The 18,302-nt window shown below is 33.7% G+C and overlaps 1 protein-coding gene across 1 annotated transcript in view; it reads right to left on the bottom strand.

The window, feature by feature from the left end:
* SYNE1 (spectrin repeat containing nuclear envelope protein 1) overlaps nt 1-18,302 on the bottom strand; it is a 537,113-nt gene that overhangs the window by 298,107 nt on the left and 220,704 nt on the right. Inside the window, exons 31-36 of the mRNA XM_072643728.1 lie at nt 11,564-11,724; nt 8,578-8,728; nt 4,953-5,180; nt 4,370-4,468; nt 3,498-3,685; nt 2,264-2,387 (exon numbers count right to left, since the gene is read on the bottom strand). Coding sequence (XP_072499829.1) covers nt 2,264-2,387; nt 3,498-3,685; nt 4,370-4,468; nt 4,953-5,180; nt 8,578-8,728; nt 11,564-11,724 — 951 coding nt within the window. The remainder of the gene's footprint in view (nt 1-2,263; nt 2,388-3,497; nt 3,686-4,369; nt 4,469-4,952; nt 5,181-8,577; nt 8,729-11,563; nt 11,725-18,302) is intronic.

Below are 18,302 nucleotides of genomic sequence, written 5' to 3' on the forward strand. Positions count from 1 at the left end.
TCTTTGACTACTAAATTCTCATCTATCTTTTAAATCTCTAATTGAATGCCATGAAGACCTCCTTGACTCTGCAAGTCAGTAAGGGCCTTCTGCTTGCACCTCAGTACTGTGTGGTAGGTGCTAAGTGTGGGGGGATGGGCAGGATGGTGGTGGGGGAGACAAGAAATTAGGTTTAAATGATACGCTGCCCCTGTTCACGTGGAGCATGCCATATGAAATTCATTTCAGAGTATAATTGTACATTTTGGTGGGTACAGAGTATATTGAGAGCTATATGGTACTTTTTTGGGACCAGATGTGTGATTTCATTAGTGTAAAGAGCTAACGGTAAGGAGTGTCTTCTGCCAATGAGGAAGAATATATTTACCATGTAATATAGTTTATTAATTTATCTATGCTTGTGTCTTACTTCTTTTCAGAGGGTAAGCATAGTTTCTCTACGGATGGGGACAGTGTTTTTCCTAATTGTTTTTTTTTTTTTTTTTTACCATCCCCAGTACCTATCAATGCATTTTTACACTGTAGGTAGTTAAATAAGTGTTGAATAATGAATTAATAGCTTCATCTACTCATTCATTTATGTCAGGATGACAATTTAAAGCTCATTAACTTCCAGAAATCACTACTATTGTTTGTAGCATCCTTTCACAAATAGTTTGATCTCAGATAGCTGCAAAACTTGGATATACAAATTCACCACATGCCTCTCTCCATAGGCAGTAATTGCACCCATACTTCCAGACAACTTGGGGATGTACCCTGATGCTTCTCTCTCATAGAAGGAAAAATTCTCAGCCTACCACAAAAACACAGACACACACCACTGGAGACTGTTAACCAAGCTGCTTCTTAACTAGTCTTGTCTCCCTTGCTCTTCATACCATATTTCACTGCATAATCATTGTCACCACATAATTTTCCCACCCTGTTTCTCAGTCCAAAAATTGTTTTATAACCTTTCCTCATCACATGGCATAATTCTGTTCATCACACTGCTTAAAAGATAAATAGAACAGAAATGTATTCATCAGTGGCATATGGATATGCATTGATTTCTTGCTCATTGAGAGCCAGGAGCCTAGACTTCTCAGTGCATGAGCGTTGTCAATACATTTCTGAAAGCCAACTGTTGTGGTTTATGTAGAGCACTGCAGCACTAACAGTATTGTCACTCAGCCCAAAGAGCTATAGGCATAATGGGAGTGGGTGGGAAGGCAAAGCTGCCATGAGTAAGTCATGTGTTACAGTAAGACTTGCATCTTTCCAATTTTACTGTATATGCATGAGTATTCCATGTATCCTAATCCTGCACCAGACAATCTAGTAATAAATTATTTTTAAGCAATAGCAGCACAATTTTAAAAAAAGCTTCAAATAATAGTTGCACCTTGTTTTTTGCAAAAAAGATTTGGCATAAAATCTGCAATGATTATGCACTGAAATAAGGTAATTGTATATCAGCAGTAATAAAGAATTATATTTTGTCCCTTTGTGTGTGTTCATCCTTCATTGCCCAAGAAGACCATGCCATCAGAGAAATGATGACATGACTTGCACTTGACTTTGTTTTGAGTGAGGGCTGTACAGGTCACCAGCCTCACTTCTCCTCCAGAGCCATCTGAGTCAGGTGACCAGATATTCATCAGGATGACTGGAGATGACCCAGGATGAGGCAATTGGGGTTAAGTGACTTGCCCAAGGTCACACAGCTAGGGAGTGTCAAGTGTCTGAGGTGAGATTTGAGCTCAGGTCCTCCTGACTCCTGCATTGATGCTCTATCCACTGCACCATCTAGCTGCCCCTTTGTCCCTTTATAACATCAGCAATAAGAAAATAAAAAGTTCACATATCCCATTATACTTTCCTGAGTCAACAGGCCCCTTACCATCTTCTTACTCAGCTGCACTGTTACCTCTCCGTTTATACAGATACAGCTATCTAGAACATTCATGTTTAATAAATATCCACCTAAAACTATCAACAATGAAGAAACTTTAAACACACTTATTTACACCCTCTATTTCATTCTTCTTATCATGTAGGCTACCATCTCTCAATATTTCTTATAAATGATAATTATGTAGAAATATCATTACTCTATAGCATAAGTCACCTTTCTAGTAACATTCTTTCACTTCTTTCCAAGGCAATTTGAAAACCCCAAGTATCATGGCAAGCTAAACATTGGGCAATGCCTTCCAACGACTTCACTATGTTCAAAGAAATAGAATTTCTCCTACTCATATTGTCTGGTGAAACTTGCCTGTACTAATTGAAGTTCAGTCTCCAGTTTCACTCTGTCGGCAGAAACGCCACTCTCTGGGGAACTGGCTCCAGCTTCGCACCGCTCCAACCAGGTCAGAAAGGTAGATAGCTCTTTTTCTAACCTAAAGAAAATAAAGTTATAGAAAATTATTTTAAACTCATCTGATTACAAGAACTATCTTTTTTGAAGTTTGTAGAGTTGTGACTGAGAATTTTTTTTAACCCACAAGTAAAATCATGGCAGGTTATTTTTAATTTTACAACTGAAGGATTCTGTCCTTTCAAATTTTCCCAGTCAGAATCATTTCAAAACACCAGAGAGGTCTTGTTTAATACTAAAAAAAACCCCTAATATTAAACACAAATATTTGCTTAGTAACTACTTACGTTTACATTAAATATATAAATAATTACTCCAAAGTCCTCTAGAATATATTATCCATTGATTTTCATCTGCTTTGGTGAATTTGCGTGTGAATTGGATTTAAGTAAAGCAGAGCTGTGATCACCCACCCCTGATGTCATCGATCCTTTTCAAGAACAAATACCAACAATATGGTTGGTGGATAGCTAATTTTTCTGATTTTTTTCTTTGCATCCTTTTATAATGATCTTTTCAGATGTTTTTTGTATTCCTCATTCTTAGTGTTATTTGCAATATACTCCATTATATTAGTATACAACAGTTTCTTTAACATTCTCCCATTTTTAGATATTTAGACTATTTCCAGAGTTTTATGATTACACGTCATGCTACTGGGAAAAATCTTGAACAGAGAAGTCTTTTTTCATTGTTTTTTGGGGGCATATTCCCAATAGTGCAATAATTGAGTCAAAGCATTTGATTTTTGATATTTTTTGTGATGTTTGTAACTTTTACTACATATAGTCAGAATGTTTTTCAAAAAGGTTCTAGAAGTTTGCAATTAAATAATCAGAAATGAATAATTTCCCCCGTTCCTCCACAGCCCTGCCAGCACTGTTTTATTTTTTAAGATATTTTGTACATTCGATGGGCATGAATTAAAGTTATTTTAATTTTCATTTAAAGGCTGAGATTTTTTCAACCTTTCTTGTTCAACCTAATTTGTGTTTCTTCTTTTGGAAATCGTTTATTCATAGCCAGGAATGTCTTTTTCATATTAACTTAGGGTTCCATAAAAAAATTTCAGTCTATGCCTTCAATTTTTCACCAGATGCCATACCATCTAATGTTAGAGCAACGGACTCACCTCTGCCAGTGAGCCAATAGATTCTCTAGCATCACTTGTTGTTCCTTAGTGGTACCAATCATCTTCTCGTATCTTTGCTGGAGAGCCATGGCTTCTTGAACAGATGAATCTTTGTTAATAACCTTGTGGGCGTTCACTGACAAAGAGGTAACTGTGTTGCTCATTGTTTCCAAAGTCTGGCAGAAATCCTGACAATCACGGGAAAGCAATATAAAGAGCGAATATTGTTTTGAAAGGTGCTAACAAACATCCCAAATAATTTTTTTAATAAAAGAAAGCATTTCCAGAACTATAATCTCAACTATTCAAATGCAGCCTACAATGGTGGAAAAAAAAGTTTCTCTACCTGTAATTATGATTTAGATGTTGTTGACATAACAGTTAATGGAAAATTATGGTGCCCTCCTCCCCCTAAAAAAGGCAGGGAGATCATCTTTGAACTTGATGGGACATTAAATCTTGTTTAGTTTGAGCAGTCTTACTTAGAGGTAAGGAAACTGAAGCCCAGAAGTGCTAAGTGATTTTTCCCAGTTATTAAACTAAAGATTCACAACTTCAACCTCTGTGTCATCCTAACTTCTCACTTTCACTCACCCCATATCTCTGATCAGAAATTGTTTCATCAACATAATAATCTTATTATGAAATAATATTTGTTCATTTATATTTCCAGAATGTAATATTGTTCCAATTTTTAAACCATAATATTTTTAAAAATTGTAATGAAATTTCAGCTCTAAACTAATAGATAATCTTGCCTCTTTTCTTTCAAGAAATAATTAAAGAAAAATTTCTAAGTGCAAATAAAAAGTATAACCATGTAGTATTTCATGTTTCTCAGCTGATAAACAAAATATAAAACATTTTCTTACCATATGCTCTTGAAGAGCTTTGTATGTCTCTGCAGCTGAAGAACATACTTTAACTGGTTCATTCAATTTCTTTTCAAATTCAGACACAGATTGTTGGACCTAAAACATTAATGAAGATGCAAGTAGAACGGATTAAAATAACTGTATTAAGGCCAAAAAACCCCCACCCAATCTAGTCCAGCTATTACTGAATTATTATTATGAAAGACATGCCCATTTGTTGTTTTATAAATATTTTATAATTTGATGACAGATTTTAAAAACTGAAAAATCTAAAATAAACTCAACAGCTTCTTCACTGCTACATGATATGAAAGATATTTCATTCAAACTCAGAGCTAAATTAAACAGAGTATAATATAACATTTATATGTTGTCCAAAAAGTAATCTTTTAAATTACTTTAAACTTGCAAAATAATGTAATTTATAGAGATATACAAATTAGGTTGATTCAGTATTTGTTTCAGGCAGTCCAAGAACTGGAATGTTGTAGGAAGGTAGAAATATATTTGGAATAAAAATTTTCATCATCTAGAAAGTATATAAGGTAAATAAGATGAGTCAGTTCTAATAATCTTATACCTTTTGGAGGCTTTCTTCAAATTTTTTTTGCTGAGATTCATTTTCTAGGAGTGTGGCTTCCAGACACTGAGCATGCTCCCTGAGCTCTTCCCAACGCCTCCTTAGTTGTGTCAATTTGGCTTTAATTCGAGCAGATTCTCCAGTGGTGACAAACTGAGCAAAAGATTGTGTTTCCTCTTCTAGTCTTGGAATGTCACTTTGATTATTTTCTATTCTCTCGAGAACAACCTAAGTTTTGAAATAAAGTGACAATGTAGACCCAATTGGCTTTGTTTTTCCTATAAGTGAAATTTTGCATCATACTGAGAAAAATGTTAAAATTTTCTTTAACAGTAGTTGTAACATATTTGGGAATAATTTTGGAAATGCCATAATTATAACCCATTTGTTTCCTTTTCCCTCTTTCTTTTTCTTCCTCCCTCCCTTCCTGCCTTCCTTCCTTTCTTTTCTTCTTTCCTTTCGTCCTTTCTACCTTCTCTCTCTCTCTTCCTCCTCCTCCTCCTCCTCCTCCTCCTCCTCCTTCTCCCTCCCTCCCTCCCACAAAATCTGCAAAAATAATGAACAGATGGTAGAATGTATGATGGTTGGGACTGCCTGCCTCTGCATGTACTGAAGCAATGAGGGACTTGGTAGAATAAAAAGAGCCAGTATGCAGATTCCACAACATATCTCAAGTCAAATAAAATTTGAAAACTAAAACACATTTATTCAGGGCCTACTATCTATCAAAATCAGGGATACAGCTCAGATCATGAATAGGATCTGCGGCTCACTTTATTTAATCAAGATATTTAATTTATGGACTTGAGGAAAGGGAAAGCTCCCAACCCTTCTATCTACAGGAATGCTAGTCATGGCAACTGTTCAGTTTCTTCAAAGGAGAAGTGTAAAGTGGTCATGAAATCAAACATGTGTGTTCCTAAACTTATCCTACTACACAATACAAAGATGTCTCTGAATTTCAGTGCTTTAGCCAATACAGACTGTATTGTGGTATGTGGTATGAGTGCTATGAGTACATGAGAATTACAATGTGATATTTATGACAAAAAGTACACAGTAGTGCAGTGGATAAAGGGTTGTTATTAGAGTTAGGACACTAGAATACTTGGAATTAGAATGCTATCTCTGAATACAGCAGGTCAATTAACCTCACATTGCCCCAGGCAACTTTTCAAGTCTCAAGGTTACAAATGAGAAGACAATCTGCAACAGTGGACAGAGTTTCTATACTACATGGATGGAATTACAGATCTAGAACCCTTCTTCCCAAGCTCAGAATAAAACAAAGTAATGAAATTCACTAGGCTGCTACATGGTGCCTCACTTGAAAATACAGAAATCTATTTACTCTCAAATGATTAATTCCCACTCCTCTGAAGACACAGGCCAAAGAAAAGCTAAGATTTTAGACAAAAATCTCATTTCCAAATAATTAAGATGATGTTGAAATTTCTTCTCCCTCTAAAAAGAAGTATCTAAATTTCAAGATGTCTTGTTAATTCTGAAATGATATAGAGCACGTAACTCTTCTTAAGCTGAATATACATGTCCACAATAGAATCTTTAAGAAAATAAAAGTTTTTAGTACTTCTGAAAGCTTTTTTTAGATGAGTTAGTTTGATAGTTCTGTGTAGAACACTACACTGTTTCTTAATCAAAACTTCACAATCATGTTATGAAAACTCTGTGAATATACATTATAGCTTATATTTTAGAAACTGGATATTTAATGAAAACTTTATGACAAGGGCTGAGCTTAAAATATATATGCCTGTATAAATATTGGAACCATTTTGCTGATCTGTCGTATAGGTGAAAATTCTCATATCCTAATTTGATTTACACTGAATTTTATGGTATCATGGATATTGTTATAGAAAATGTATCATTCATTTATACACCTTTGGGGGAAATTATCTTGCTTTCTATATTAAAATATAGATCATCACCCATCCATTCATTCAATAATCTTTTATTAAGCTTCTACTATGGGCCAGGTACTAGATGCTATGCATACAAAACACAAAAGAGAATCTACCCTTTTCCACAAATATCTCGCATTCCTTTGGAGGAAAAAAAAAAACTATGTAGAGAGCTAAGTAAATACTAAATATATTCAAAATAAATACAAAGTAATTTTTTTAGGGAAAAGGATAAGAGGAGGACCCTAACAAATAGGGAAAATCCTCATGAAATTCCACAAAGTTTTACAAAATGCTATACGAGGACCAAATCCATTGCTAATCTATTTGGATATTACTAAAGTATAGTGAGCAATTAAAATCTATTTCTTTAAATTAAAAAGTATTTATTTTCCTACAATGTGATATGATACACAATTCTGGAGTGTTTATGCAATGATTACTGATCTCAAAGTAAATTTATGAAAAAAATGTGTTCAGTTAAAAGTTATACATAAATTCAGAAATGGGGTGAAGGAAAGAAGGGATCACCACGTTGAGATAGAAAATGTAGTAGTTTTATGTTTTCTAAGCTTCAACCATATACTTTGAACTTCATTTAGTGAAACAAAAGGGAGCTTTCTTTATACTTTTCACAACTTTGAGGATTAAGAATCTTTTATGAGTCTGTCCAAGGGATGTAGAATCTCAGTTTACCTTAGGAAACTGTAACAGACATACAGGTTGTACGTAAAAAAGGTGTATATACTTGTTTGCACATCATGTGTGATTATCAATGATGCATGAACTTTCATTTTGGTGAAGGGGTCACTTTCTCCCTCCTCTATGAACATACTTATTTCTTATTCTAAGATATAATAAAGCATGGTATTTCTCTACCAGTACCCACGTCTACCCTGATAAAAGGACAGAGGACTCTTGCATTATAAAGGAACCAGGCAAATCTGTGAAAAATGAGCAACTGAATTTTGGAAATGAATGAATGATGAGATAAAAGGGGATACTTTCAACAGTACTATTTGTATGACAATATTTCTTCTTTCAGGATCAAGGATGCTACATGTCATATAAACTAATATATTCCCACTTTAACCTTTCAGCTGCAATCCTATATGATGAAATAACAGGGTGCTATTTTAAACAGGAAAGGATCTAGAGAGCCAGGTAACTGAACTATAAGCTCTAAGTCTAGCATTTAAGGAAGAAAGTGGAATGAGACTCTGTTTCACACTGAGAACAGAATTCCTTGAGCTCCTCCTTGCGGTTATTTAAGGTAACTACTGTTATGTTAGAAATGATTCTTTAACATAATATTTTTTAAAAGATGAATGTTTTCCCTACGTGTTGCCTAAATGAATAGACAAGAGAACCCCAAAGGGTTTTATTCAAAGTCAAAGAAAAGAATTATGCAACCATAATTTTTTTAATATCATCACATACAGTGTAAATTTTGTATGTATAAACCAAACACTATGAGAAGAAAACTTAATTTATAAAGTTTTGCACAGTCTCCATCAAAACCCTCCAGCTGGGTATGCTTTTTTTTTTCTTTTTACAAATGTAACACACAAATTAAATACAACTGCACACCAAAAAGATCAGCCCTCAGTAGCAAGAACGGAAATGAAAAAAAGAGGGGGGGAGGGTTTCTTCAAAGCTACATATGTATGAATTATAAATGTAACATGTGAACAGATCACCTTAATTTGGCTGATTTGCATGTCCCAGGGAGATGATGAAGTTTCCAAGGCATCCAATTCTTTTTCTCTTTCAGTAATCCAGACGGAGAGGGCCTCAAAATTATTGCCAAAATGCTCCCACTTGTTTTTCACCATTTCCATGGTTTTAATACTAAAATTAACCACATCAAGTGAACAAAATGCAATATTTTAATAAAGATAATCATTAATATTTTCTTTATGAAGTGAAAATTTGTGAACACATTTGTAGTCACATTGACTTTTTGGCCACTTAAAGGAGATCCGCTTTCTTTTTCCCACATGAACAGGAGAGACAGGACTTCATCTTCCCCATTAAGTGATTTTGCATGATAGGTGCATGCAAAACAAAGAGAAGCAGGATATTAAGACTTAACCAGTCGTAATATACTATGTAACAATGGCATCATCCCATCACACACACATACACACACAAAATAATGATGCCATAACTAAAAGAATTTGAATCTATGTAGAAAGGAGAAGGAAGAGAGACTTCTAGGGGCTTCAGAGGATTGGATAGTGCTCCAGCCTGGGAGTCAGGAAGGTCTGAGTTCAAATCCTTCCTCAGACACTCACTAACTTTGTGGCCCTAGCTAAGTCACTTAATTCTTTTGTGCCTCTATTTAGTTATCCATCAAATAAGGGGTTGTATTCAGTGGTGTCTAAGATCCCTTCCAGAACTAACTCTGTGATCCTCTGATCTTAATAGTGGAAAGAAAAGCTACTACACTGCAATGCATTTTAAAATGACTTGTACTCACATCATAACATCCCACAGTTATAAGGGAAATTAAAAATGCTCACTCTAAAGACATCTTTATGCTTTGGTTCATAAAATATGCTTTTAGGTATCATGAGAAAATTTAAAATCGAAGTGAGGACATGCTGTCACATAGAAAATGTTCTTTCTTCTTGCAGTAAACCCTAAAACTCCTGAAATGCAATGACATCAACTACTTTATACTTTTGTGGGATTCTGACTACAACCCCCCACCTTTTTTTTTCACAGATATTATTATTGATGAATCACTATTTGCGGACAGTTTAGGATTCACTTTTTTATGAACATATGAAGTGAAGGTTGACATTTGAATCCTCAGTTTGCATTAACACTAATCAGGTAACCTGGTAAATGTGTTTGTATATTTATGTCTTACTAGCTATAAAAAAGATTAAGCAACCAATTGGATCTTATTAAGAATGTGTCAAGTTAAACAAAGATAAGAGGATTTCCTGCTTCACAGAAGGCACTTGAGGATAACTAGAAAACAAAAGGTGGCATTACACATAGGCAACTGAAATGACCATGCAACTTCTAGTCACCCAGTCACTAACGCACTGGTGCACATCCATCCCCCCGGAGCTTATGGGAGTTCTCTTAAATGCAAGAGTAGAATGTGAGAGAAGGATTATAGTGATTGTTATGGAAAATATATTTTATAGCCTTTGTCTCTTATGAAAACAAATAGTAACTATCTGATCAGTTGTTACAATATGTAAATGCCCTGATGTGGTTTCATTATTTAAATCAGGACAGGCCTAACTAAAATAAAATAGTCTATTATATTTGATAGAAAATTTATGGTATCTATGAAAAGTTTATATTTATTATTTCTTTAAAAATCACTTGAACCTCAAACTATTAGCAAGTTAAAATTTCAGAGAAATTCAAAAATTGGAGAATGTTAAGATACAGCTTCATTAATGCAAAAAATGAACCCCATGAAGCAGCTGGAGATATTAAATATATTCTACTTGAAATTATAATCATATAGACTATTTTCCAGACCAAAATAATTGGTTCCAGCTCAACTGAAATATGCAGTGTAAATACAAATAATGTCACCAGTTCATGGGATTTGCTATTTTCACTAATCAGGACTTCACTTCAACTAAATTTTAAGATGGGAATAGATAGTCCATGAAGCAACTGCCTTCACCAATGCAAGTCAGCACCTTCTCTGCAAATTAAGACTGTCTTAAAGAGTCTCCTCAAGCATACTGAGGTTAAGTTACCTGGCTTAGGGTCATATAGTCATGTCTTCTTGGTTTCAAAGTCAGCTCTATACACTAAAACCATGCTATGTCATTTCATATATCTAAAATCCATCTTGGGAATAGCATGTAATCTATAAACTAGTAAGGAATATATTACAGAAGGTATTTAGGTGGTTCTTTGCTATAACATGGAAAACTGGTCAGCTTTATCTGTGTGACAAACTTTGTAACCTTCTCCTGATATTTTTGTCTCAGAATTTTTTTTAATGTATTTCATGAGGAAGTCATGATAATGATTTACTATGCAAAGTCATGAATACCAGGTCTTCATAGTGGAGACTATTTGCAGAAGACATAGACATGGCCCTAAATCCTGTGGATGAACAAATCATAGAACAGCCCATGTGTACTTTCTTGCCTCAAATAAAATAGCAAAAGCCTGAAAAAAAATGTAATGGCTTCTTATCGATGGCTTCACAAAACAGCAGATGAACCAATGACAATTTGGTATCACTGCAAATGGTGGTGTGTCACTGCAAACATTTTCTTTTGGTTAGCATGTTGTGCTAACAGTCTTGGAATGTTAAATTAGAACTGCAAATCAATTGCATTTTCACAATCTGCTAACTGTTAGCTAACCCAATGAAAATCCTGTTCAATGATTGGCACCATCTTGAGATCCAGGCACAAATGTCCGAGTACGAAAGGCCACAGAATTGAATAGGTATGGCTTTTTCTTGCGAATAGGATCATTTTAGGTTACAAAGACTGCAGCCCTTTTTTTGATGTTGCTGCTTTCAAAATTTTAGTTTCTAAATTTAGTGATACTTCCTGTTAATGAGTCACTAGCCGAGAACATGCTGTAATACACAGACACTTTGAAACAATAGTTTAAATACAATATACAGGAAAGATTATATTAAGTTTGATCTCAGAGAAGAAAGTTTAGGACTTGTCAAGCACATACTCTTCTTCAAGTGTGTCTTCCAATTTTTTGACTTGTTCCTTGACCGACTTGGCCTGTTGCTGAAGAATCTGCTTGGTCTTGGATCCCAGCTGTATCTCTGATGCTTCCTTCACAAGATTCTCAGCCTGAACTGCAATAGCTTCTGTACGTTTAGAAAATGTCTGAAAAAAAGTATTGGAATTACTAAGAGAGAATCTTTCTTGAAAATTTCTCACTCATACAGTTAGTATTTGTCAATGCGATCTTCGTTTTAGTTTTGTATCCACTGATGAAATTTTTCAGTAAATCTATAGTATTCTCCTTAAAAATACTGAGATTTAATTTACTAAGCCAACAAATCTTATTTTGACTGACTATCATCTGCATATATAATATATATGTATATACATATCATATCATGCATATAATATGATGTGTATATATATTATATATACATATATATGCATACATATATACACATATAATATGTACACATTATATATGTAGATACACATATTATATATTATATATGCATGTGTGCATATATGTCTATGTATGTATATATTCTATATCTCTACACATACGTGTATATATACACATATTATGTATATGTATGTATATAGGATTCAATTACTATTCCTTTTGATGAATGGAAGACCACCAGCTCTGTCACTGCCTCCTAAGGTCCAGACCTTATCATCTAACCTGCTTCTGTGCCTTATAGGTCTCTGGTAATGTTATCTGATCTAAAGACCGCTAGATCTTGCCATCCTCACTACTTCACCACCAGAACTTGAACACTTTCCATTTGCATTGAAAATGAGCTATTTTTTTAACCTGTTGTCTCTCTCAATTAGAATATAAGCTCCTTGAAAGCAGTAATAGCTTCCCCTTTTCTATTTGTCACCCTGAGTCAATTCAACAAGCATTTATTAAGTGCCTGCTATATGCCAGGCATGGTGCTAAGAGATGAAGATATAAAGCAAGGGGAAAAAAAAGATCCCTGCTCTCAAAGAGCTCATGGACTGAGGGAAACAACATGCATATAACTATGTACAGACAAGATATATACAGAATATATTGGGAGGTAATCAAAAGGGAAGGAACTTAGTACATTTCTTGACATACAGTATGTGCTCAATAAATGCTTTTTCTGTTCATTCACATGAGCTTGTGAATATAAGTTTCATGAAGGCAGGAGCCGTGGACTATCTAAATTTTTTATCTTACCCAGCAGAAGCAAACTGAATGGCTGTTAAATTGACTTGAATTTCAATGGGAAGATTAGATCTGAAAATATAGCAGCTTCTTGCATTTTATGCAAGTTTATGTCATTTCACATATGTTCCGGAGAATAAACATTTATGACAGTAAATGTTAGGTGCAATGTTTATTTAAGAAATACCAGAATGTAGAGTATGGTTTTTCAAATGATGTTAGGCCATCAAGTCTCAATTCATAATTTCCTGAAGACTCATGATATAATAAAAATAGGTTACATCTGTATAGTACTTACTATCCCATACATGCCAACACATACAAATAATTCACCTTGGCACAGATGTAAGCTGACAAGTACTTACTATGTGCCAGGTACTGTGCTAAGAACTTTTACAATGCTCTTTATAATTTACAATGAGATTTACAATCTCATTTGATCCTCACAACAACTCTGGAAGGGGAGGTGCAATTATCATCTCCACTTTACAGATGAGGAAACTGAGGCAAATGGAGGTTAAATGACTTGCCAGGTAAGTAAGCATCTTACTCCAGGCCCAGTGCTCTATCTACTGCACCAACTAACTGCTTGGAGGTAGCCTAACAAATAGGTTTAATAAAGAACTAAAAGAATTCTCAGATTATTTTGCTTTGTTCCTGCAGTAAAACCGCCAACAAGATAATCAACTTTGTGCCATAATTCTTCACCTGTAGCTGCTGCTAACAAGAATTACATTTGGGCCAAGTAAAAAATCAGTCATATTCTTAATTAGACTTATGATTTTGTGCCCTCCTTAAAACAATGCCATTTAACTACTTTGCTTTAACAGTCAGTGTTGTACGTGTGTGTATAAACTAAGTCAAGGAAGAACATGTCATGAATAATCATAAATTTTATTTTTTCAGGATTCAAAATAAACAAAATGCAATAAAGCTAGAGAATTTTAAGTAAGCAGATAATTAACTAAAAGAAAAAAAATCATTCACATAGAACAAACTCTTAGGGTTGAATCTTATTTCAGGGAAAGAACCAGAGTTATCATAAGCACTCAAATGTTGTCAGGGGGCATTAAAGATCTATTCAAATGACAAACAAATCAAAATTAGAAGAAAAGGACCAATTATAGAACAGTTGTTATATAGATCAGAACTTGTAAATCAGCAATGAGGTAGCTAGAGGGAATATGGTTGGAAAGAAATTAGTTTGCCTAAATGATGTCAGGTTATTAACAAAGAATTTTAATAACAAAATTGCAAAGATGAAATGTGTTCTACCTACAGTCACATCATAATTTGTCGTTAAAATTCATGTATGGGAGGCTTTGTAGCTCTCTAGGGATAAGAATATTGTGTATAATTTACCACTCCACTATATGTGGAGCCTTTGACATGATATATCCCATACATGCCAACACATACAAATAATTCACATTATATTGGCATAGATGTAAGCTGACAAGTACACGTGTTGGTATGTCGTTAAACATTTATAGAACAATACCGAACATTTTAGAGCAATAGAAAGTTTTATTTTGTCAGAATATTTTATTAATTGATATTTGACTGTCCTCTTATGAGAATGGGAAAGGAGAAATAGGAAACTTCAACGCTATGTGTAAGTGGTTCATAATAAGTTTAGAGAATGTTAAAAATACTGAATTTATACGTTTTTAAACTGACATATAAACTGATTTTTGGACTGAGGGAAAAATGGATATGGTGAAAACAGAAGCATAATTAAGTGCAGAGCACATAACCAAAGAAAAAGAGGAAATTATAGATAATGAAGAACTAATCAGAATGTGATCACATATGGTGATAAAAAGAGAAGATCAGATTTGAATCTCCAGCTCTATTGATAACTAGGTATGTGATATTGGCTTGGGTTTTTTTTAAATCTTATATTTGTTTGCGTGTTATCTCACTCTCTAAAGAAGATCCTTGAGTGAATGGACTATCATTTGCCTCTTTTTGTATTCTCAGCACTTAGCACAGTGGCTGACATATAGTGCATGTTAAACAAATGCTTATTTATTATTGATCTTAAAATGTGGACAATAATGCTAACCTGATCTACTTCCCAAGGTGGTTGTGCTATGCTGTATTTTGAGATAATATATGGAAAGCATTTTGTAACTAAATTAATAGATTTTATAATGTGCAAGATTCTGTGCTAAGTGCTTTACAAATATTATCTCTTCAATTTTCACAACAATCTGAGAAGGTAGGTGCTATTATTATCCCCAGGGTCAACAGGTACTAAATATCTGAGGCCATATTTAAACTCAGATTTTCATGATTCTTGGTCCACTGTTCTATTCTAGGGGCCCTACATAAATGTGAATTTTGTCAAGTGGGGATGGTAGTAGTAGCTTGACCTAATTCCCCAGGTTGGTGCGTTGTGCTTTGAAATGAGGGATGTAAAATGCTTTGTGACTGTAAAGGAGTAGATCCATGGGAATTGTTGTTTTAACTTTGTACTTATAGTCATGCTTTCTTCTATGTTGGCATTGCTTCCACTGTTATAAATTACACCCATTCTCTGCCTGCATATCTCATTCAATTAGTTTATGTTTTTGTATACATCTTCCATAAAGGGCCAACCCAAAACACACTAGAGTTTTCTCTCTTCTTTCAATACCAGGAGTGGGAGGAGGAGGGAGGAGTACAAATGTACCAGTCTAACTAATCATCTGTTGTTTCTGGGGGAGTTCTTTTCCTGGTCACCCATTGTTTTTGATAACAACTTTTAGCCAGTTTTTCATATACAGGCCATTATTAATGTTCTGCAGACCTGTTTCTACCAACCAAACATCTTTTCATTGAGCTTTATGTTATTTCTAATTATGATTCCTTCAGAATTCTTTTTTTGTTTCATGATTCAAAGCAATAGGTCACCATTGGAAGAATAGTAGTATTAAAAAAAAAATGAGTTTCTATAGAAGTGAAAAAGTATGAAGAATCATTGAAATTGCAATTTTTCCCACATGCAGTAGTCTACTTTTCTCTTTATTTCATTGCCTCGTTCACTGTCCTGGAGTTCTTGTCATATATCTGTATATACATATATGTGTGTATATGTATACATGTATACACACATATACACACATGCGATTGAGTAGGCAGTAAGCGTTTTTCACACATTTTGTTTTTCAAGTGCACATGGTGGTTAGATTAAGGTCACCTTACAGAATTAATGAGAAAGCTTTGTAGTGTTTCAGACCTGAAACAATTAGCATCAAGCCAAGTACTGTGCAAAAATGAAGTGATTTGTAGACCATCCATTTTAATAGGGAATCATTTTATTTAGTCTCAGTACATGACATCTTCTAGGAATGCTTTTCATTTTGTGTTTGTATCCTCAGCACCAAGCACTCTGCCTTGCACATTAAGGAGGTGCTTAATAAATGCTTGCTGAATTTAATTAAATCAACACTGGTAAATACCTGGATTGAACGAGTTTTCTGATTTGTACCTTGTTCGCTTCACTTTACAGAAACATTCAAAAGACCTTTGAATAAAGTCACTCCTATAGTTGCATCTCTCATTGAATGGTCTATAATTCTATTCTAGAGATTCAAATGCTATTTTTAAATTAGTGGGCAATAGACAGAGTTTTCTATTAGCCAGATGAGAGTTTGAATAAGAGACCCACTCCTCAAAAAAACAAGAGGAGAAGCAGCAAAGAAAAATAGCTAAACACACACATACACACACACACATATACACACACACACAAGAAAATAAAAAATCACCTGGAAATAGGAAATTATCAAAGTGAACAAGATAGAATAAAAATATACTGTGGGGTCACTTTAAAACAAAGTACCACAAATTAAAAGTGGAAGAAAATTGATGATGCAAATATACTGAAAGATGTAGACAAATGCACTTTCAAATAAACTTTAAAAGAACTAATTTTAGTAAAGAAATCACAATATCAGGGGGGAAAACTTAGAAAAAGGTCACAGGAGTCACTGGCAGAGAATTCAAAGATGCTTTTAAAAAAAGAACAGGAGGATTTTTTTTTATGAGACCAATATGGAGAACACAACAGAAACTCTCAAAAATTAAAGGGAACTAGTCAATAACATCAGACTAAATACAGCAGAAAATAACATTGCAAACAAGTCAGATCCATTGGAGGTGGGTGGAGTGGGAAGCTGATTAAATGACACAATTAACAGGAAAAAAAAAGGAAATCATGCAAATTTAAATGACAAACCCACAGAGTAATGAAGGATGCAGAAATCTCAAAGTATCTGCATTCCAGAATTAGAAAAGCAAAAGAATCAGAACTATTTCAACAACATATTTAGGAAACTTTTTGGAATTAGCAAAAACAAATGAAAACAAAAAAAAACAGGAAAACTCCAATGGGGGAGTTGTGGTGCAGGGAGAGGGAATCTTACTATCTAAAAAGAAAGAATAAAAGTAGCATGCCAAGGAATAAAGCTCACAGTGGACTTCTCAAGGGAGATAAAGATGATCAAATAAATTGGACTGTGCCATAAACAAACTTAAGAACCAGTGATCATGAACAAAGAATTTATCTACCCAGCAAAAATTAATGGGCTGTGTAAAGTCAAGAGATATACATTCATGAAGAACTTAGTCTTTGAAAAGTTAGAGACATACAAAGTCTTAGAACAACAGTTAAGTTAAACAACTTTTAGTAAATCAATATAAATCAGTTTCTAATAAAATGTGATCCACAAATATATTGATTCACTCATTTTATCTCATATAAAGGTATAATAAAAGGATATTTTAACATTCTGCTAATTAGAATATAACAAATCCAACAAAAATATAAGAAAGAAATTACAGATATTGATCAAGTGTTAGTAAACCAGATCTAGTAAACATATTGAAGTGCCTCAATGAGAAAAGTAAGGAATACATATAATCATTTGAGTACATGCACAGATTACAGAAAAAAATGTATTTGATAGGACATGAAGAAGATATAGATCAATAAACAAAACCAGAAATTTTATATATTCTGCTTACATATCATAATGCAATAAAATTAGTAAAAGGACATTAACAGTAAATTTTGATACAGTAAGTGAAAGCGTTCGATACAAGTGGACATAAAATTATTTATTAAGTAAACCTCCAATTGAAAGAAGAAATATCAATATAAAGATGAATTCAAAGAGAGTAACTATGTATATACCACATATCAAAATCCATGATATCAATTCAAGGCAATACTGAGGAAAATTTAGAACACTGAATGACTACATTAATTTGAAAAAGAAAGAACTCAATTGAGTTTGCATTTTAAAGTCAAAGAAAAGCTGTAATGTAACTATAAAAAAACAAAAAGATCTATAATTGAAATCAGAACAGATAGTAATACAACTGAAAATCTTTTAAAAATGAATGAAATAATTCTATCAAGAACTAATTTTTGTAAATACCCAAAACTTGTAAACAATTAAAAAATCTAATACTAAAAAACAAAGGAAGCAAATATACATAAATTTAAAAATTAGAAAAAGAGAGATCATGAGGGGCAAAGAAATAAAAAAAA

This window comes from Notamacropus eugenii, chromosome 2 (assembly GCF_028372415.1).
Source record: "Notamacropus eugenii isolate mMacEug1 chromosome 2, mMacEug1.pri_v2, whole genome shotgun sequence".
Taxonomy (NCBI): domain Eukaryota; kingdom Metazoa; phylum Chordata; class Mammalia; order Diprotodontia; family Macropodidae; genus Notamacropus; species Notamacropus eugenii.